Raw genomic sequence first — 23305 nt, 5'->3', positions numbered from 1 at the left:
AATGGAGTGTGAAGACAGTCACACTGGCTCATGGAACCACATGGATCGGCTCTTTATGCATGTGAGTTGTACGTTGAAGGACAAGTACAGAGGATCCTTCCACTATCCACAAAATGGCACGCTGTCCCACAAACTGTCAAGATGAGTTTAACTTCTGACAGGCCGACAGAAATGTTAGCCAATTACAACTGAGGACATACAGACCACACAATCTATTACCATTAGGAGTAATTTCTTGTCTCCGGTTTGGCTGCACCCAAAAAACTCTACACGCTTCATTAAATTAATTGAAAGAGAAGAGTGAATGAATCACATGCATGTGTGTCTACGGTGTGTTTGTGCGTGTGTATGCATGTGAGGGGGTCAGGTTCCATATGGGGTGATTCGGTGTGGTGTTGACAGGGGAGTGTGTAAATAGCACTCACTATGGAAACCCGTTGTCTGGTGGCCTTTGCTCTTAGTAAAAGCCTCATAGCACACAGCAAGGGTTCCCTTCAGCTGCTCTATCTCTCTCTCTCTCTCTCTTCCTCTGTCCCTCCCCCACTGCCCTGAGCACACTAAACACTCAACTGTTTAGAAACACCCTGGCTCTGTTTAGCACTGCTGAACAATTTTAACTCTTTAAGACAGTTAAGATAACTGAACATCTAAAACTAGAATACGGTCCGCCATACTGGCATCTTCTGGATTTCTAGCTACAATGTCAAGTAACAGGATTACAATACATCAGGAGAGAAAACATAAACAGTACCATCCACCAACTATACTACATATCTATTTATTTTCAGTCCTATGTCAGCAAGCTGAATGGTGGTCTGGTATGGGACTGGAGATACATCCCAAATGGCACTTTGTTTCCTATATAGTGCACTACTGGCCCTATGGTCCCTGGTGAAAAGTAGTGTGCTAAATAAAGAATATGGTGCCACTTGGGACAGAGCCAGAAGACTGCGAAGCCTAGACAGAGTGGCCTGCTCTCTGCTGTCTGCAAGCCAGACCCACACAGCCACTCCACACAATGGGCTCCTTCTGCTTCCCCATTGTCCCCCTGTCTCCCTCTGCGCCTTGCACTGTAGCTGACTAGAGGGTAGAGGTTTGGGACCCCGGCAACACACGGCCACACATTCTCAGACACGCTCCTGATATGAGAGGAGCAGACGGGCAGAACTGACTGGGCCAACTGATGAAGAAACAAACTTCAGACCTGTAGATACGTTAAATATGTGTAGCTAACACCGAACCAGTGCGTTTAGAGGACAGCATGGACGCATTCAAAGGAGTGCGTGTATTTCTACGCTGGGAACACTCGCACGTTCTGTTCAATTTTGTGCCACATCCCCATTCACTGGGAGTGTAAAGCATACTGGGGGACCAACAGTGGAAAAAGTGTAACTACATTAAAACTGAGTTTAACACACACAGACACACTACTTACCCACACAGTCACAGGTGGGGAACTCAGCCTGGAGGTCCTTAGCGGGTGTGTCTAGCAGGTTCTTAGTGGGCGTGTCCAGGTAGCGCATTGGGGACTCCAGAAAGCCTTTTAGGGAGGGGTTTATGGGGAAGCTGTCCTTAGTGGGGGTGCTGTCCTCTCCCTCAGAGAATAATCCAGTGGTGGAGAGGACAGTGACGTTCCCATTGGTTTCAATCTTCATGCGTTTGGGCAGTGAGGACGGGGAGTGGGTGGGAGGCGCGGTGAAGGGGTCCGGAAAGACGTTCTGCTGCTGGGCCTCCTCACGCAACTCCTCCACAGGGCTCTCGGCCGAGGGCTGGGGGGTGGAGTCAGAGGTCAATTTACTCTCGCCTCCGGACTCCTTGTCCAGCCCCACCTCCTGGTCTGCTGGTGTGGCGGCGGTTGAAGCTGAGGGAGCAGGGCCGGAGGACCGGGTGGACGCTGATGGTGACGCGGGCCTGGCTTGTCCTGAGTTAACATGGGGCTGAGATTCTGTCACCAAGGGCTGAGCGGAGGGGACCTGGCCCTGGGTGGAGCCGACCTGGCTCTGGGGCTGGGTGGAGGGGACCAGGTCCTGGGGCTGACCCTGGACCTGAGAGCAGGGATCTGGGGCCAAAGTATCTCCGAACTCCGCCTCGAACTGGCGGATCAGTTCTTCGAACTTGGGGTCCAGGGAGCTGAGGCCTGGTATGGACTGAGAGGTTGTGGAGGTCTGTGTGGCGATGGCATCCCCTGAGCTAGCCGGAGCTGCCGGGAGAGGCTGAGGGGTGGACACGGCTGGAGTGTTTACAGAGAAGGCAGGAGCAGAGACAGAGGCTGCAGCAGAAGAGCTTAAAATGGATACCTGAGATTGGGCCGGGGCCGGGAGGCCTGCAACAGCCTGAGTGGGGCTGATCGGGGGGAAAGTAGAGAAAGAGAGAGAACCTGGGTTGGCCAGAGGCACGGGTGCATTCAGGATGAGGGGAGAGCGTTTCTGTACAGAGATCTGGCTCTGAGGCAGGAAGGTAGGCAGGGAGGCCTTCTGCTTGGTCTTCTTGATGACTATCGACTTGGACTTAAAGCCGGACTGAAGTAGCATCCCACCCACTGGGGGCTGCTTTGTGAGCGGAGACACTCCTACCGAGCTCTTCCTCCTCTTAGGCTCCTTGGACTCCTGCTTGATAGCCATTACAGGGTGGTCGCTGGGGCCCATATTTTGGGGCCACCACTTACGGAGGTTCTGGCATACTTGGGCAGGCCGGGAAGGGCAGAGGCCCGGGAAGCCTGCGCTGGGGAAGAGGTTCCTCCGGTGGTGAAGGTGCTGCTGCAGGGCTGTGTGGGTGGCCGGGGAGAGAGGTGGACCAGAGTACCCGGAGTTCTGCTGCTGGCCATTCATCAGGCCGTAGTGACCCCCGATGGAGGCGCAGGCAGGGCTGTGGTAGTCCCCTGAGTCTACCTCCTGCTTGATCCGAGGCACCCCTGGTTCCTGCTTGATGTGGTGGTGCGGGACGGGCAGCTTGAAGGGGCCGTTTCCACTGCAGTCCCCCAGCAGCTGCTTGAGCTCGGACATGGGGTCACCAGCGCTGTGGCCACCGGACGGGGCAGCGAGGAGTGACTGCTGGGAATCCGAGCTTATTACTGTCCACTGGTTCCTCTGCTCTGGGGCTCCCCCGGGGCCTTGCGGGCCCTGCTGTGACTGGGGGCGAGGGCTGCCAACCTGGGGCAGCCCAGTGAGGGGAGCGGCGTGGACCGGCTGGCCCTGAGACTGGGGTCGGTGCTGCTGCTCCCACGACACCGGGCTCTGCTGGGCCTGGGGGAACAGCCCGGGGGGGACGGACTGTGAGCGCGACGACGACAAATAGGAGAAGGTGTCGGCGGAGGAGGGCACTGGGCGGGTGCCATGCTGGGGGTGCAGAGAGGTGTGTTGGTGGGCAGGAGGGACTGGGGTCTGGGGGACAGGTGCAGACAGCTGGGTCAAGGCCTCGATAGCTATGGCTGCCTGCAGACTGATGTTCTTCTCCTTGGCGATGGACAGGACCTGAGGGGAGCAGGGGATGGGGGCTGGGGAAAAGGGCACAGAGCCTGGCTGTCGGCCCTGTTGGTGGGGATGTAGGGGTGGACAGGAGGGCGGGTTACTTAAGCTGCCAGGAGGGTAAGTGTGGTGATGGGGGTGGGGCTGAGTGGGCTGCTGATGAGGCGGTGTGTCGGCAACCATCTTGGAACACGGCGCATTATTGTCCTTGTTCTCCACCGCCCCTGCCTGCCTGATCCTCTTCTCCAGCCACTCCAGGTAGTCTGGGCATTCCGGCCCTTCACAGTCACAGTTCGGGGGCTTGTGGCCGTGACGCGCCTGGTTCAGGGCGGTCCGCAGGGTGTTCACATCCTCTGTGGGGTCCCCTCCCTCAGGAGCTTGGAACCGGGCTTGAGCTGTGGCCCCTTCAGCAGTGCCCATCTCCTGGTTGAACTTCTCATACAGCTGGGCGGTTTGGGACTGGGGCTCTGGATGGAGGGGCAGGGAGCCCACGCTGGCTGAGAAGGCTACCAGGTTGCGTGCATCCTCCATATCGGCCTCATTGACAGGCTTCCCAGGAGTCCTACCAGCACTACTCCAGCCACTGCAGGGCAGTTGTTGCTGGGGGTGGGAGGCTTTTTCATGTGCAGGCACCCAGCCCTGTCCCGGGGGAACACTCCCTGATCGCTGGGGCTCCCTTTGGGGTCCCAGGCCAACTCCACCCTCCTCATGGGTACCGCTGGGATGCCGGATCACACCATTGGTCAGTTCCAGGCTCAGCGAACTGTCCTCTTCAAAGCAGTCATGTGACCCAGTCTCCATCTGGCCTCCTCTTCTGGGGCCATCCACTGAACCAGCGTCCGAAACGGTCTGAGAGAGACAGGAGGGAGTGGGCACAGGTTATAGAGGTGAGAGAAACATGGCAATAGTAACTACACATCAGGTTTGAATAAAAAATAGTGCTCGCTATATAACAACTGGTCTTTCAGATCATCTTAATGTAACTTCATACTGAACAAAAACGTAAAAGAACGGTCATAATGACAGTGATAGGGCATTGGCTGGAATACTCCTATCCAGAGCTCTTGGTTTGTGTTTGTTTTTGGCTTCGCTCTCTCATACACACAAACACACACACACAACATCTATCAAGTATGTTGCTGAACAAACTTTTTATTAAACAGCGTTTCCAAAATGTCCCAACACCGGAAAATGCATTGTGAATCTTTTCTGTTTACCTCTATGGTTACTGGTTACAAACTTTAAAATACATTTCTCCATTCAAATATGACATTGTCTAATGTATTCTACTAGTCTATAACTTTCAGTCCATTACAGGATTAGGAAACCGGATTCAGATCCAATTTTGCTGGAGTGGATGGTCTGACTAATGTGTAGTAGTAGTAGTGGTAGAGTATGTTCTTACTGTTATGTAGTAATAGCAGCAGTAGATAGTATAGTCTACTACTGTATAGCAGTAGCAGACTCACTGCCCAGTAGTAGTAGTAGCAAGACAGAGTATGGTCTGACTTATGTGTAGTAGTAGTAGTAGTAGGACTGAGTATGGTCTGACGTTTGTGTAGTAGTAGTAGTAGGACAGAGTATGGTCTGACGTTTGTGTAGTAGTAGTAGAAGTAAGACAGAGTATGGTCTGACTTATGTGTAGTAGTAGTAGGACTGAGTATGGTCTGACGTTTGTGTAGTAGTAGTAGTAGGACAGAGTATGGTCTAACATTGGTGTAGTAGTAGTAGGACAGAGTATGGTCTAACGTTTGTGTAGTAGAAGTAGGACAGAGTATGGTCTGACGTTTGTGTAGTAGTAGTAGGACAGAGTATGATCAGACGTTTGTGTAGTAGTAGTAGGACAGAGTATGGTCTGACATTTGTGTAGTAGTAGTAGGACAGAGTATGGCCTGATGTTTGTGTAGTAGTAGTAGTAGTAAGACAGAGTATGGTCTGACTTATGTGTAGTAGTAGGACAGAGTATGGTCTGACTTATGTGTAGTAGTAGTAGTAGTAGTAGGACAGAGTATGGTCTGACGTTTGTGTAGTAGTAGTAGGACAGAGTATGGTAGAAAATGAGTGTGGAGCTTCTACAATAGTATTAGAATAGCCTTGGTTTATGTTGATGCCATTTTACAACTGTGACATCCATTAGAGGATATTAGAGAGTGAGCATACTGCTGATGAACTCAACTACTGCTCACTAGCAGTGATGACATCACTGTTTACTGGATCTGCACAAGGAAAGCTGCAAAGTGACAGACTGCTACACTATGGGGAGGATCTATTCTTAAATTGGAGGGAAAAGCTAAAAGACACATTTTGACAGTCCAACCAAAGCAGTGTGCTGTCAAATCACATGATATGATTTCTCCATGCAACATTGGGCTTCAAATGCAATAGACATGTGCGTGAATCATGTTTTTCTAGTGTAGTATTCCAAAACTACATTAGTAGTGACGAACAAGAAATACTGAAAATTCTGGCTGAGGTGTTTGGTTTGGTTTTGTCAATAGGGGGCACATTAAGATTTCTTGTCCTGTGAATCTTTTTTTTTGTCTATAAAAAAATTTGATTTTAAATTTTTCAGACAATTTCTCAGACATGTATATTATCTTACTATTATCATACTTCCTCACACTGAAAAGCAGCTGCGATATAAACAGGTGATCTATTCAATCTAGGCCTATGTTGCTTCCTCTTTATGGAAAGATGACACTGTCTGTCTGTGTAAAACAGAAAAACACAGCTCTTGAGAAGATGTATTATGATTTACTATGTTTGAAGAGGAGCTGCAAACAAAGACATGCCAAGGACAAATACAATGACCTAAAATATACATTAACCCATTCTTTACCAACACGCATCTAAATTCAATATGCAGATTGATTTTTCACAAATGTTGTACTCCTGTTCGAAATGTTCTATAATTCAAATCAGTAGAGTAATTGAGGAAGTCTTCAACATGGCACTATGGACCTGCTGGGGCAGTGACACTGAGGCTAGAGCAGGTGAAAGACACGTCCTGGTTAGTAAAACATCAACACACAAAAAGTTGTCTGTAAACACACATGTACAGGTAGACATAAATGTAGGCTACAGCAGGACAAAATACTGGCTTTCCAGACAGAGAGGAACTAGACTGCTTTGTTGTGAGTGAGAACACAGCTCATGTTTGTAGTTCCATCAGTTTGTTCCAGACATCCTGCTTCCCGTATTTTAAATATATTGAAATCAGCCTTTTGAGGTGTCTAATTATTGGACAGGCCGCTTGCTGGAGCCCTTTGAATTCACCTTCTGCGCCGGGTGTCTAGTGGGAGTCCCGGGGGGGTGGATGGGGGGTGGATGGGGGGTGGATGGGGGGGTGGGGGAACAGCCGGCCGGCGATACGTGAGAGGCCCCACGTTGCACTATCACAGAGGGGGTTGACACAGAGTTGGGAGTAAAAAACAGTTTGGAGAACTGAAGTCTGTTGAAACAGCATGGTAAAAAAAAGTGACACCCAACAACCCACAGACAGTCACGATGTTTTGTTTGCTGCTCTCTTTTCCTCTTTTTTTCTCATAGATGACACGCCGGTACACTTTTTCTCAAGCGCAAACACAGTAAACTATTGTATCACCCCTTCACCCAGCACACTCAAACCCAAACACTAACCATACTGGGATCTAATGTCCAAACAATTACAGCACCATAATGACTCTCTGGGACTAATGTTCTCTGGGACCTCTGAGGTATATTCAGACGATCTCGTCTCCCTTTAGCCCCCACTGCACACCGTAGCACTCTTCCACCTGCAGGCACCAACAGCACCGAGCTTCTGACAGTGCCGACCATGTGCTCCCACAACTATTTACAGCGTGCCACAACCTACTCTTCTGCCAGGACACACACCTACACACACGGGACGCACACCACATCCATCCCAAAGCATCCACACGTCTAACCAGACGGGACTGCCCAACCGGTTGGACACCACAGCCTCTAAGGCGAGCCCTTTAAACAACACACGTTGGTGGCCAAACAAGGAAGCCTGTCTACACTGGAACTGCACCAGCGCACGTCCGTCCTCACCTCACGTCCCCACCTCCACCAGACCAGAACAGATGCCCTCAAGGTTGACAGCACAAAGCAAAAAAAAAAAAAAAAAAAAAAGGAGGGAGGGAGGGAGGTAGGGAGGGGAGAGACGTGGTGGGGGAGGGGAGCATAAAGCCTGGGAGTGGACAGCTGAACATAAATCCACACAGTTAGACACATAACACAACCCTCCCCCTCCCCCCACCTTTCCTGCCTCTCGCCCGAGAAACCGTGGAAGAGCAGCCATGACAATAAAACCCCAGAAAGAGTGGGCATCCCCGCGCAGCTCCGGTACTCACATCGGTCTAGACGTCCTGACAGCGGTAGTGGAGAAGAGGTGGAGAGGAGCATGGACTACGGAGGTGCCGGGAGACGAGCCACTGGGCTTTCTTCCCTGGTCGGTGCGACACACAGGCACAGAAGCACCGACATGCACACGGGCACTCTATCTCACACACACACACACACACACACACCTCCCCCCAACGCACGCTGGTTCTCTGTCTCTTCTTACAGCCGTCTCTTTCTGTTCTCTCCCTTTTCCTCTCTCATTATCTCTTGGTGCTCCTCCCTTCCCTTTTCAATATCCCTTTTCTTTCTCTTACGCTCACAGTCTGCTTCTCCTCGCAGCCCCCACCTTCCTCTCTCTCTCTCTCTCTCTCCCTCAGTCAGTCTCTCTCTCTCTCTCCCTCTCCTCCCCTTCTCTTTTCTGTGTGTGCAGAGCAAGAGGCCATTATCTGAGGCACAGTGGGCACGTACGAGGGAATGGAGGAGTGTGCAGCGAGCGGAGAGAGAGAGAGAAAGAGAGAGACAGAGAGAGAGCGAGAGAGAGAGAGTGCTGGGGGATGGACGCTAGCGAGAGCCCTGGAAACAGCAGCACAGTGCAGCAGAGCTGTTACCAGGCAAAGCTCTCTCTCTTTCTCTTGCTCTCTCCCACACAAGCCCTTATTGAATACTAAGACTTTGAGTACATAACACTGTGTCTCGTATAACATTATGATATATGTTTTAGTCTATTCAGTCATGTCTGGCAATTTCGAAGTCTCAAAGCAGAGCGTTTTTTAAAGCAGAAGTCGATGGGAGCCGCTAAACACAGGCGATTGCCAATCTCAGCACTGCTTGGTACAACATCAACAGAAAAATCTGGGGGAAAAACTTAAGAAAAACAACATAAAAATGTCTGTAGATGTGGTTTGAATCAGACTCCGCTCTCTCCATGCAAGAAAAGCTGTACTTCCATCTTCACGCCTGTTTCTGTCATAGTCCTCGCCTGGTACCAAGCCGGTGACAAGGTCTCCATTCGTTTCTCTGCCATCTACCACAATTATGTTAATAACATCTATTTCTTTCTCTACAGGTCAGTTACCTTCCTACCTTCTGATGTGTCACTCATTGGCAGGTAACAACGAGGAAATAGGAGCAGCTTAGTAAAGGAGAGACGAAGCATAGCGATTCTTCTACATACCTGAGGATAGCGTTGGTTTGAAATGACTTTAAAGGTGCAAATACGTTTTACACACAAACGTTTCTAAAGCCTATCATTTCCTGATTTATAAACGCGAGGCAGAGAGGGAAAGAATGAATGTGAATAAGAGAAAGGGACAGATAAAGACTAGAGAACTGGCGGCTTGGGAACTGGGCAAGAGGCTACCCAAGACATTTGCTAACATAGACCGCAGGGAGAAGGAAACCAGAGAGACAGCATAGAGGAGAGGAAGAAGGGATGTTGACCATCAGAAATGCAACATTCACAAACACGGAACAACACCGTAAGTTGTCTTATTCATGTGACTTCGTCTCTAGCGAGAGAGGAAACCATGGGTAAGAGAAGGACAAGGGAACAAAGATAGAGAAGGAGCAGCGATGGAGAGGCTTGTCGCTCGACGGAGACGTTCGCAGCGACATGACGCTACTAGAGACATCGACAAAACAGCAACATCATTTGCACTGACGCCCATGAGGGCAGAAATGATTCAGCCTTCTCTCCACCTCCATGGCGTGCTAGCTGTCCCACTGCCAGCCGGCCGGTTGGTCTTTCAGTCTCATTCTGCCCCTCCAATGTTCTCCCAACGTTCTCCCAATGTTATTCCCTCACCATTGCTCAGCATAAGCAGCACCATCACTGGCTCGCTCTCTGATCGCCCTTCCTGGCTGCTTCTCTTCTCCCTGTCCTCACCCTCTCCCTCCACAGCACCGCTGCTCCTACTCTGGAGTCACATTTAGGCAAGAAGAGGGGAAAAACATGGCCGACGTCTCCCCTCCACTCCATGAAGATGAGATCCTGGTCAGCTCCTGCGCAGTATTGTTCTTTTATTATGACTGAGCATGTGTGCTCTGCCCTGCGCATTGGCTGGATTAACTTGAGTAACCTCTCCCTCGATCTCTCTTTCACTCTCTCTTTCGCTCTAATTTTTGCTCCCCGTTTTCCCTCCCTCTAGTTCGGTTCTGTCCCTTCCTTCCTCTTTTTCGATCCAGTTTCATGGCAGTCCAACCCTGTCTGAGGCTTTGGCTCTGTAGCCCTGTTAGTAACACAGTCCTCAACCAGCAAAAGACTGGCACACACACACAATAACAAACACACATGCGCGCGTCACGGAGAACACGGTACAATCCAAGCTAGTGACTTGTAAAGGGAAGTGTGTTATGTCACATGTCCAGGAAGGACCAATGAGAGAGAGGTAGAGAGAGAGATTGCGGAGTGAGCGAGAGAGCTTGTGAAAATACGTAGTTATGACATAGCTGTTACATCATCAGAATCTCCCAACCTCGATCCCATCCCGTTCCGGCCACCAGCTTAACACAGGCTAGGCAGATGTGTGATACGATATTGTGTAGACTGCACCCCCTCAAAACCCACACTCATTCATCCACCCCCCTGACTAGCGCTCACGCTCTCCAATGCAGTGACACAGCATTTCTTGCGCTTACAAAAAATTTTACCCAGAGTCCTCTGTTCAGCGCCAACAGGAGAGTCATTGGAGAGTCACAGTGTGCATATACGTAACATTTACCAGTTTTTAGAAACATAATTTTTCTAGGATTAGATAAATGAATACACTGCCGATCTAAATTCACAAAATGAATGTGATTAGCTAAATAAATATTCTCAAAAGGCTTTTGTCATATTTCTCCCCAAGGTTGGAGAAATAGTCCCGGTTCTTGTAATAAGCAACTAGCAGCCAAATACACACGCATTCCAGCACTCGTCAGATCATTTTGTACAATTCAATTAATTTCTCGTTTCTTTTCAGTAATTTGATTTTGATACAGATAAAACCCTTAACCTGCCAAACCAGTCTGTGTTACACTGAGGTGGATTTAGGTTTGTGCTACCGTTCTGTGACAAGGCACCAGCATCCATCCCACCTCAGACAACAGAGATGTTTATCCATTGTGTGAAGACCACCCCCTCCCTGTCCTGGGAGTCCTCACTTCAGTACCCCAGAGTCCCACCGAAGTTGATGGCTGATGTTGATGGTTGATGTCCTGACTGTTGTGTGGACTCTTGAAGGCACAGATTAACACTGGAGATGTTCTGTGTTAACTCTGTGCCTGGCAAACCAACCCTTTATAAAGATAAACTAACATCCTCTCCTGTCACTAGTGAATGTAATGTTACTCAGGAAAGTTAATTTCATCTTATGATTTTACATCATAAAATAATGTTATATACACACATGTTATATACATACATCACGTCTGACAGTTACCCTATTTACCAGCCTCACCAGTAGTGGCGTCGCTAGGATCACAATACATTCGGGGCTGAAGACAACTGTCAAGTGTTCACTTGCAGTTCAGAAATGGACCGGATGTTCGTATCAAGAGCAAATTACACACATTGTTGACAGTGTTCAATTGACTGCCCATTTAATACCTATAGCACTATAGTAAGAAATAGCGGCTCCCACTTTGGTCCTTCTTCACCACTTCCCACAGAATCTGGTCTCCTATCCTAGGGCCAACCCTGCTTAGCTTCAGAGGCAGGCCAAAAGTGGGATGCATGTGCACTTTGAACTCCTTCAGATAAATTCCTGATTACTGTGTGTATGATCCCAAAGTGCCCCAGACAGAGCCATTTATGTTTTCCCAAAGTCCTAACAGACACAACAACACTGATTACTGTCTAACCACAGAGCACACAACAAACATGAAATAACCCAACTCTCAAGAAATAACCCAAATTACAATAGTGAGTGTTGTGCTCTCTAAACACTGCAGGGTAGCTCCACAGTAACAGGTTCTAGTTAATAATAACAAGACAGGTGGTGTTTTCACGAGGGAGGCCTGAAGGAGGAGAATGTGGAGACACTTCTGTAGCCCTGTGGATGAATATGAAGTGCGTGGTATGTGGTACAGTATCTCCTAAATGAAATAATCTGACTAATATTAAGACAATCATCAGTAGGTGTGATTCCACTACTCAACTCCTCCTTCTCTCTCTCACACACACACACACACACACACACACACACACACACACATACACACACACACACAAACATACAGACACACTCAGCAAAGATTTGGCCTTGTAGGAGTGATGACAGAAGAGTGCAGCTGTATTCACCTCTTTGTACCATGACAAAGATGGACTGACTCATCTTCTCCTCAAATCATTCACCCACACACACTGACTAAGAAAACAAAAAAAAAAACTTTCTCTCACACACACATGCATTTCCTATATCAAGATGACAGGTGGTGGGTGAACCTCAAGGATGAGAAAGCTAATACATTATCAGCAGAATGATGATTCATTTCTACAGGGTACAGAGAGACCGATTTCTCAGAAGTGGTTCCCAACATTTTTCGTTACCCTACCACCAACTGAATTTTGCTTAACCCGGAATAACCCTGAAGTACACTCTTCCTTGCTTTATACCAGTAAACCCATGGTGTCATCAGCCCTCTTAGGTCCACCCTGGTTGGGAACCACTGATGTAGGGGGAATAGCTGAAGTCACAGTGCAGACCGAGTGGCAGATTAGGAACCATAAAACCCCCCTCATATGTCACAACAACCACATCTTCCATGACAGCCTCACCTTGTCCCCAGTGGAGGTCTATGGAGGGAGTATTCTGAGCATGAAACACCCATGGCCATGTACCATCAGCCATGTACCATCAGCCATGTACCATCAGCCATGTACCATCAGCCACATCTTCCATGACGGTCCCACCACCCAGATCCGATCATAGCTCTGTGTTCCTGACCCAGTGGGGCCCAACCCCCAACTCCAATGTCTTCCTGTCAGTCCCAGACCACATCCCTCCATCGCCTCCCCCCTTTGACCCACATTACCTCATTACACTCCTCCCTCCCTCCAGCCTCATGTCATCAAGGTCAATTGTCCTGACAAGCATGCGCCATGTGACACACACACACACACACACACACACCCACACACACACAAAGATTCACGCAAACAGGGAAGCACACACAAATGCCCGTTTGAAGGGCTCGTGCCTCCATCTGTACTCAGAAGAGTGGACAGCATTAAGGTCATGCTGGCTGGGTGGATTGTGTAACACGTTGTCTCACTCACACACACCAACCCAGAAGGCAGAGGGGGAGTGAATGTTTAGGTGCTGAGTGGGACTAAAAGTGTAGCATAGAAAACAGATTCATAAAGGTCCCACATTAGCTTTCTGAACATAAATCTAGTAATTGGAAGTAGACCTGGATAAAATCATCTTGTACATTTCTGAATGTGAAGATGTAAATACAAATATCTGAGAATCTATCCTCATCCATCTTTCCTCCCCATTCTCCCTCCTTGGTGTTCCTTTCTCTCTGTAGTGCTTTGACCGTTTGTCTTTGTCTCTGTCCACTTCTCTCCATAGCGGCTGACATAAGGACTTCTCAATCTTCCCTGGGATAGGAGACAGAGAGACAGAAATGGACAGAGACAGAAAAACAGAGTAGGGACATAAAAGAGACAGAGAGAAATGGAGAGAAACAAAATGATAGGGACAGAAAGGGGAAAAATAGAAATAGAGAGGAACAAATAAAGACAAACAGGGATAGAGAGATACAGTGAGAGACAGAAAGAAAAGTAGCGACAGATAGAGAGAGAGACAGAGAGAGACAATGAGAGACACAGAGACAATTAGAAAGAAAATGAAAGAGAGGGATGATGAGAGACAGATAGAGGAACAACGAGAGACAGAAAGACAATAAGAGACAGAAAAAGAAAAAAGAGAGACAGATATAGGAACAAAGAGAGACAATAAAAGAAACAGGGACAATGAGAGACAGATATAGGAATAAGGACAGACAGAGAGACCATGAGTGAAAATGAGAGACAGATATAGGAACAAAGAGAGACAATGAGAGACAGATATATCTACATATCTTGACAATGAGAAACAGATACAGGGACAAAGAGAGACCATGAGAGACACAGAAACAGAGAGACAATCAGAGACAGAGACATACAGAGAGACAGTGAGAGACACAGAGAAGAACAGAGAAGTGTAAGGTAGCAGTGTAGGGTATCAACCATGCTATGATTCCTGACTCTGCCCCTCCTGGCTTATGGCACGTGCAAGTCAGCACACACACACACGGCACAGCTGGTACAATGGGCCTGCCTGCGTGCCTGACTGCCCTACTCCAATCACTCCACTACTCCTTACAAAGAAAAGGGTTGAGAAGAAGGAGTCGAGGGAGGAGGGCCAAGGGAGGTGCGAGGGTGGAGCCATGACAAAAAACACTGAGTAAGAGTGGTGGAGATTTAGGATTTTTTTTAAATAGTGGTCATTGGGGAAAAGATTTTGATGGGGAATATAGAGGAAAATATGAGGAGTCAAGGCATGGCTGGGTGGGAGAGGTTGGGGGGGGGCAAAGAGTTTAAGAAATAATTGCCTTACAAGCTTTTGCCAAACTACAGATGACTGACAGTGGAATGTATAGCCGATGATGTCAGTGTTGTGCTGCTCAAATCCCACAACAGTTCGGACTTTCGGTCCAGTAACTTTGGGGGGGAATCTGATTTAGACCCTTCCATCAAAAATAGAAAGAACAGGGGAGGGAAAATGTCAACAGTATTACAATGGTGCCACTACATAGCAACAAGGGAAAGACATAGATTCATGCAATCCGAAGTGCAATTATTTGCCAATTTATGAGGTTGGTAAATCAAATAACATATTCTGCAGCAGGGGTAACTCTGGGTCTTCCTTTCCTCTTGTGAAGCTTTCAAAGTTCAGGAACTTTTCTGGATTGACTGACCTTCATGTCTTTTAGTATTGCTGGGCTGTCATTTCTGTTTGCTTATTTAAACTGTCGTTGACACTATATGGACTACTACAGCACAGACATTATGATGCTCTTCTGTACACCAACCCTACCTTGTCACAACACAACTGATTGGCCCAAACATATTAAGAAGGAAAGAAATTCCACAAATTAACTTTGAGCAAGGCAAACCTGTTAATTGAAATGCATTCCAAGTGCCTACCTCATGAAGCTGATTGAGAGAAAAACTGTCTTCAAGGCAAAGGGTGGCTAGCTTATTAAATTATTAAATATATTTTGTTAAACATATACATATATTTGATCTGTTTATTTAACACTTCTTTTTGTTACTACATGATTCCATGCTTAATAGTTTTGATGTCTCACTATTCTAAAAAGTGGAACATAGTAAAGAAAAATAATTAGTAGGTATATCCAAACTTTTGATGGGTACTATATGTATATACATGTGATGGGGGAGGGGAGAGATGGTGGATGGAGAGAGAAATAAGGGAGAGGGGGAGATAACGAGATAGAGGAAGAAATACAGAGAGGGAGTTAAAGGAAATGAAGAGCCTGATACCCATCCCTAGCCCCGGCATGAAGACATGTCAGCAGCCTTGTGTTTCACAGGAGTCAGGCTAAAATTATTTCACCATATGTTTAAATGAGGCGTGGCCTGTCTTAAAGAGCCAGCGTTGGCCTGGCCAGTAGTACTACAGGGAACACACCATCCGTCCCTTTTCTCTGTCATGACATACATCTACTAACGCACATCCAATCAACAAGACATTCATCCACAATAACTCTTATGTAATCAAGATTCGTGGCCATATTATATTGTCAATGCCATTTTCATAGCCTAGCCAATTTTATCCTTGTGCTGTCATAGTTTTAATAAAATTATGAACAATAGACATTTTACTTCAATCAATCACACCCCACCTCATTTAAAAAAGCAGAACTCCAGCCAGAGCTACCGGCATAAGTTGTAAATCCTAACATTCATTCAGCTTTTTTCAGGGGAAGCCTTGTTGGGGATCGGCTGGCCTCCGTACTATTCTGTCCACAGATTGGTTTCCAGAGGGAAGGAGAGAGGTGAAGAGAGAGAAGAGAGTTAAAGACATACAGCCTCCTCCAGTCATTTCTCATTAACTGTCCCTCAGCCGTTCTGTCACTTGATAAACCCAGACGCTGGCTGGTCGCCACGGGGAGAGCCACAACACTACAACCACACAGGGTACCTCCAGCCATCCATGACAAGCCCGAGGCCAGGCTCCACTCAGTCAGCACCAACGGCTGGACCCACGTCTGCTACCGGGCATTTAGAACAGCAGAAACATCAACAGGGCTGCTGACGGTGATCAACTGGAAGCAGTGATAACATAACCAAAAGCAAAAATCCTTTGTTGCGCTTTATTGATTTGTTCTTGGACATTGTAATCAACGGGACATAAGTGCATAGAGATTCATTATGAAAAGCTGTGACACACTTCCAATCATATTTAATAATCTGCTCCATTCTAGATACATCATTTCAAACATGGGAAATGTTAATTAAACCCCACCTACTCAACAAACAGGGTTTGGCCTATTTGGCAACAAGCATTGGTTGACAGTGACAGGTCCAAGATGAACAAATGCTGAAACACCACACACTTCCTGTAAACACAATACCTACACACACTGCTCCAACCACACACACGCAACTCATCACATGACCATCCTAGAGGGAGGGCCTGAGCTAAAATTATAGCAAAGATGTCATCTGACACTCACTGTTGCCACAGAAACTAGGTCACGGTTAACCCTTTCTAACGAAGGGTGGGGATTCCACAACATGGCCACACCTCAAATGACACCCTATTTTGTGAGCCCTCCAACCCACGACCAAACAGTGTGTGGTTCACATGACCAAGTCACACGTTAGGACACCAGAAAGTTGTCTATTTAATATTTAACAAACGTAGCATACCACCATAGTATCTCAACTGTCAAATGCAGTGCACTTCAGAGCAGGGTTTCATAGGGTACTCCACCTAGTTCAACCAAACCTGCCGGTATTGTACTTTCCAACTATAGTCAAAAACACAGTGACTAATTCTAGTCTCTGCTCCATCTACCTTTCCGGGTATTACATGTGGTGTACGTGGAGTACGTGTGTTCAAGCATTGAATGAATGAAAAGGAAATATAGCATATGAAGTGAAATCACAACAGCGTGCACTGTGGTAAACTCTCATGATGTTCTAGTACTTCCTGAAAAGTAACTACAAAAGCTTAGAACTATACTTCAAAGACCAGTTCCCACCAAGAACTGACACAAAATGTGCTCTACATGGAAACAAATGTACATATATCGCAGAGAACTATAGAATGTGAACTTTTTTGCCTGAGTTTGTGGGAGTGCTTCCTTATTAAGAGATTAGTTGTATGTACGGTGTGAGCCAAACCATACATTTAATCCTGACCAAAACAGATGGTTGCCAACAGCCTCAGCCGACAAGAATTACCAGCAGACCTACAATAAGAAGTTCACTGACGTACACAGCAATCTTACAGTCAGAAACATGTTTAACTGGAATAGTGAACAGCGACAGAAGAAGATTTCAACAAGAAAAGCCCACAAGAGAATTCTGCTCTTGTGTTTTCGGAGGGGTTGAATCCCATTCTTGATCTTCAGCAGACTGTCGATTCGTCAAAACTCCACTTTCCCAGCCAATCTTACAGTGACCCAATTTCTTAGCAACAGGCATGTCAAAATATTGTTCATGTGAGGCAGAACAACGCCCTTTACTAGGATGGTCTCCATGATACAGCATGCTGTCGTGCATGTTTACTTAATTCTGCAGCCATGCTAGTCTAAGCAACAGCACAGACACAGTCCTCTGCCTGAACCCGTAGCACACACAGATCCACTCTGTATATAAACACACAAGCGTGCCACGACTTGGCAGGCCAGGGAACAGCACCCCGCCAGTGCTTAGAGGTCACGTGTCACAGGTTACTACAGTACACACACAAACACACACACACAGCCAGACACAGACATGCACATGTGTCTGTGACACACCGACTTCAACTCCCTTTACCTTGGCTAACTTGTGAAGTTGGACGAGAGAGCCCCCCCCCCCCAACACCCACCCCCCCACCCTCGGCTCAACAGCCTCCTCCTCTCACTGGCCGCCTCCCTCGGCACATGTCTGGCTCCGCCGCCATTCACTGCCCTGCCCGGGAAGCTTCAAACCCGGCCCAGCCTCGCTGCCCGCCACTTAATCACAAAGCCAAGCACTGAGAAAGCCAAGCACTGAGCTAGTGGGGAATATGAACTAGCACCGCGGCGTGCTACGATATGTCTGTTTATACGCCAGGCTGTCTACATGGAGACTACTGAACACAAACCACACGTGGTCGCCAGACATAAATAGCATCAACAGACCGATGACATGGGTGCCACTGTGACGACAGAGGATGTTTAGTTGGCGTTCACTGTCAGTCTGTCTGTAGACAATGACTAGTGTACAGATCACTAATATGATGTAGAAACATGAACGCGTTCTCATGCGTCCAGACACACAGCCACACCAGTGTGAGTGTGGCGGGAGTACATGCCCCTGTTCGCGCCTTCTAATGTCTGCAAGCCCCCGTCTACTCTTCTCTTTAGTCACCCAACAAAACCAAGACAACAGAAGAGAAGGTGATCGCATCGTGATAATCTCTGCCGGTGACCACCACTGCGTTAGCCACAGGACATAAACAGTCCAATCACTCTAATGACACAGGAACACACCAGAAAACACACCTGTGGGAGAGCAGCAGCTGTCTCTACGGAGCTCTTACCTCTGTTTCTAGATGGGGCTTTACTGAATAGGCCTTACGGTTGTCCTCAAAATGTCCCACCTTTACAGCCAATCAGGAATGAAAGAGGGAGAGAGAGGAGGGAAGTGGAGACGGGGGAGAATAACAATCAATAGAATAATGCGACAAGAGTCTTTTCAAAGAGACCTACCTGCCTGAAGAATATCCACATATCATATCTTTACCTACATAACACATACTCTACCCTCCTGACAGAAAAAAACCTTAACACATATCACTTCTATTTGTCCTCAAATGGCAAGCCAAGCTGCTGGCTCCCACAACTATGAGCAAGAGTGAGAGACAGTTCAATTATATCATTATGTAATGCATCACGAACGAGGACAGGCTCTTTTCACCATTTTAGCAATATTCCTTTGGACACCCCCCATAAATATCATATAGATTCCATATTTCAGTAAATTCATATACAGCATAGAGTTCTGTCAGTACTGTGTACCGGCACCAATAAATAATCCCCGGCAAGACAAAAGAATGAGTTGTTACGGGAAAGTAACAGCTGAAGTCATGTAATAATGAACCAAACACAGCAGCAGTTTCTATGTTTTAAGCCTCCTACACCCCTGCCCGTCTAGCTGTTAAGAGTGCCGGCAGTGTTTTGTCTTCATCTAACCCTTCTGGTCCCTCCGCCCCCCTCTCCTCTATCCCAAATACAGCCCCCGAGACTTCCCTCTCTCCCGGCTTTCTGTGTCCCTGTCCGGCATTCCGGCTAGTAATTAATATTTACCCAGTGAGCCAGTCTGCCTTGTTGTGCTGCTCTCTCTCTCCGTCGGCTGGCCGTGTCCCCATCAGAAGACTCAAACTCCTTCTTGTCCAACCTCTATATAAAACCCTACTATATCTCTCTCTCGTCTGTGCTCCAACCCATTCAGGAAGCCATCTTGTGTTTTTAATCCTGTTTTACATTAGCCCTAGTACACACATACATTCTCGCTCCCTTTCTGTCTCTCTCTTTCTGTCCCTCCCTCACTTGCTCGATCTCCTACGCCAATAGGTCTACCACACACACGCGTGCACGAGTAGGATTTTTTTTTGTTTTTTTCAAAGCCAGCCTCTGTGATCGTTTTCATTGCTGCACAACCTCCTCCCACTCTCTCTCCTTCTTTAAAAGCCCTCCTCCTTGCTGTCTATCTCAGTCTTTCCAGCTAGTAAAGCTAACTGCATACGTGATGTGAATACTCCCCCCCACCCCCTCTTCAACCATACACTTGCATGAACACGCACACGCTGAGACGTCACACTACACATTGCACACAAAGGGAGTCAAGCAACCAATCAGACCCCAGCCTGAGCTCTGCTGCTAGGGTGAAAGAGAGAGAGAGAGAGAGAGAGAGAGAGAGACCAGTTCTATGAGCATGAGGAGGGGGTTGTAGAGTGCAGAGAGGGAGGGGTTTGTGTGTGCTTGCACCACGTGCAGCCCTAAAACGAATGAGTGAGAATAAGAGAATGAGAGAGAGAGGAAAGGTGGAGTGGGGGATGGGACCTCTCTATGGCTGTCAATTATCTCCTTGAGCTCAGCTTCCCCAAACAATGCCTCTGGTATGTGGTATCGCTGAGGACCATCTGTGTCAGGGCTGCCTGCAATAACTGGACAGGACTGCATAGTGCCACGTGCACGCACGCACGTACACACACACACACACACACACAAAGAATGACACACACCTCGTCTAGTGGGTAACAGACAAACGGCACCATTGAAACATGCTGACTCAATATCCACCCAACATAATGTGGCAAACCTCTCAATTTGTTTGAATTTGAACACAAGGAGAATATTATTCATATATGTAGTATTGCCTGAACACTTTGTAAAGGTTATTCAAAAATGTAAATATGACTAATTTGTACTATTCTGACAAATTCTTCACAAAATTAAAGCCCACGGTTGTACTCACCACTTACCCTCCATTCTGCTGAGTTTTTCCCTTTCAGGAAACAACCCCTGCAAGGCTAACTTGCAATCGCATTTGGGAGGTGTTTAGTTCATGTTCATTTAACTGGAGAGAGATCTCCTGCTAGTAATTTCTTAGCCGCAAGTAAACTACGCTCCCAGATTAGTTGTCCCTGACCCTAGCAATGTGACTGGTAACTATTGGCATTTGTGTTTTTCTAAAATTGCTGATAACTCGGTGTAGAAGGAGTAGGGCAGTTGTCATTTTTAACTAGCTAAAATGCTTTTTAAAACATATATATTTTATAGAGGCAGGCGTGGGATGAAGTCGCGGACGGAGCGAACATGTTCATGTTAAGGGACGGACCAGGGATCGACAGAGAGAGAACCAGAGCGGAGCGGCAGTCACTCAGTGACACAGCGTTTGGAGAAACTGTCAGAACGTCAGCCACTTACATGGCGTGGGAAACCCCCGGCTCTGACGTCACCCACTGGAGACGCCCCCTGCCGCGTGTGAAAGTGTGTATGTGTGTGTGAGAGAGTGTGTTTGCAGTGAGAAGGACAGTGAAAGTGGTTGCACAGTGTGGCTGTTTTACGGGGTGCTGATGGAGCATTGAGCAGCGTCACGTATCAGACCCAGTGACAAGGCTTGGTTGTGTCTGTGTAACACACGTGTCAGCAACGCTGCCGTTAGCTCTCCAAACATGGGTGATGCAAATATATTAATAGGAAGGCATATCTGACAAGTTTGCGGAATATTCTTTGTAGAGCGCTCTACTTACCAACACCCTACACACCGTATGCTCCTAACTGCAACCACAACCCGCCAGACAATAATCCTAACCATGCACCAAAACCTAATCTGAACGCCTGACCTGGGGTGGATAGGCTTAATAGCCCTATAACATACTCTCATTACTTGCTATTTTCAGGCCTTTTCCAAAACACAAGATCGCTTTGACAGAGTCCATTTAGTGGCTTAGTTAGATATTAATCACATATACACTAGTAATGCAGAGTGGACGTTGAACAGGTAAAACAAATCCACAACAAAGTAAGGACTGTTTAAATAGAAAGTGTGGTGTAACCCCCCAGTGACTGTGCTTGTCCCTGTCCTTCTACCTACTTATATCTTTACTCTCTCCTACCTAGGCTGTCCTGTCAATAAAAATGATTAAACTACCCAAACAGTATATTTAAAAAAAAAAAAAGAATGTAATAAAATGTTAGCCCTTACCTAGTCAGGTACGTTGATTGACAGCCAACTGTCATTTACAGCACAACCTGGGAGCAAGTAGGGAAAAACTAGCTACCTGCTAACCCAACACCGCAGCATGCTCCCGACCAATGCTGCTCAAACTTGACAGAAAGTGAAAAGATGCATGTTCAGCCTAGCGCACACCAACACACAAACCCCACCAACACGACTCATCCATTTAGACTAAATATAACAACTTCAGGGAGTGGAAACTCATTACCAACCACTTTAATCTAGAGTTGTAAAAATCTGCCAATCAGAGTAAGGTGGGAGGGGGAGGCATGGAGAGGGGGCTGGCTGTAATTACAGCACCATTAACAGTCATTAACTAACACTGACTAACACCGTCCCCCTGTCCTCCTCACCTCTCCTGTCCTCTCCTGTGACAACGCTTTTGGTCTCTAGAGATTTCCTTCCTCTGCAGTAGCATGCTCACAGCCTTGTATAACATTCCTAGTGAGAACCTTTTGGGGAGTAACAATGGATTTATATTGAACAAAAATAGTATTTCTAAAAGTGAGGACAACATTTTTTCTATACTTTTGAGGACATCTGAGGATAATAACAAATGATGTACTAAAACAACACACCCACATACACGCACCCACCAACACACACAATCTAACTGGTTATCACTGTGCACATGGGAGACCACAGAGGACTCGGGGAAGTGTGATTCCTATCATATGTATTCACACAGCTCAGAAGCTGGACAGTCTTCAGAATGGCCCTGCCAGCCAGGCTACACACTGGATCAATTTAAGAGTCACTTTATGGAAGGAAAACACCAAGAGATGTAGCTCTCTTCTTTCTTTCAATGTAGAGGACAATGATGGATGGAGATGATAGGATGTGGTTGCCAAGGCAATGAGGACTCAGCTGGTTCACCCTTACAAGGGTTGGAGAGGACAGGAGAGAGAGGGGGATGGGAGGGCAGGTCTGAGGAGGGTGGAATAGGAGAGGGGGATGCTCTCTGCTCAATAGAAATGATCTATAGAACATGGCTACTCTACCTGTCCTTCCTACTCACTGCTGCTGGTCCAGCCTTTAGAAGCGCTAACCCCTATAAATAGCCCTGGTTTTCCTGTCATGATGCCTCAGACCACAACACCACTACACCAGTGATGTAGTGGTAAAAAAAAAAAAAAAGTGGGTATTCTATGAATTTCCTCCGGATAACTTTGATATGACAAATCATTCATCAATATGTATTACATTTTTAAACAGTATTCATTAATTGCATTTGATGCAAGTCTACTAAAAAGGAAGGCCTAGTGTAGGTTATTTATCCAAAAACATCATCTGGACTGAACACACATTACACTAATAATAATAATTTTCTCCACTTCAATGGATTACATAAAAAGATTTAGGCCTTTATTATGGAAAAACATCAATTAACACTAGTAAACAACTAGCCTCTAATTTATTGGCATGATAATTATATTTACCAAATAAATAGAAGTATAATAGTTGAAATTGGGAATTTACCTACTATTTAACTACTAGC

At 47.0% G+C, this 23305-nt stretch overlaps 1 protein-coding gene across 5 annotated transcripts in view; it reads right to left on the bottom strand.

Moving 5' to 3' along the window:
* tet3 (tet methylcytosine dioxygenase 3) overlaps positions 1-23305 on the bottom strand; it is a 42136-nt gene that overhangs the window by 12328 nt on the left and 6503 nt on the right. The window contains exons 1-3 of one of the 5 annotated variants that reach the window (XM_010876611.3): positions 19371-19803; positions 18605-18664; positions 1436-4313 (exon numbers count right to left, since the gene is read on the bottom strand). In XM_010876611.3, coding sequence (XP_010874913.2) covers positions 1436-4265 — 2830 coding nt within the window. In that variant the 5' untranslated portion in view covers positions 4266-4313; positions 18605-18664; positions 19371-19803. Of the gene's footprint in view, positions 1-1435; positions 4314-7822; positions 9595-9618; positions 10176-18604; positions 18665-19370; positions 19804-23305 lie in introns of those variants that run through there. The other 4 variants (XM_020052343.2, XM_010876610.3, XM_010876612.4 and 1 more) reach the window with 4 other exon arrangements.

Source organism: Esox lucius, chromosome 13 (genome assembly GCF_011004845.1).
Source record: "Esox lucius isolate fEsoLuc1 chromosome 13, fEsoLuc1.pri, whole genome shotgun sequence".
Classification (NCBI taxonomy): Eukaryota; Metazoa; Chordata; class Actinopteri; order Esociformes; family Esocidae; genus Esox; species Esox lucius.
The sequence above is the reverse complement of the archived record's forward strand: the minus strand, read 5'-3'. Positions and strand labels throughout refer to the sequence as shown.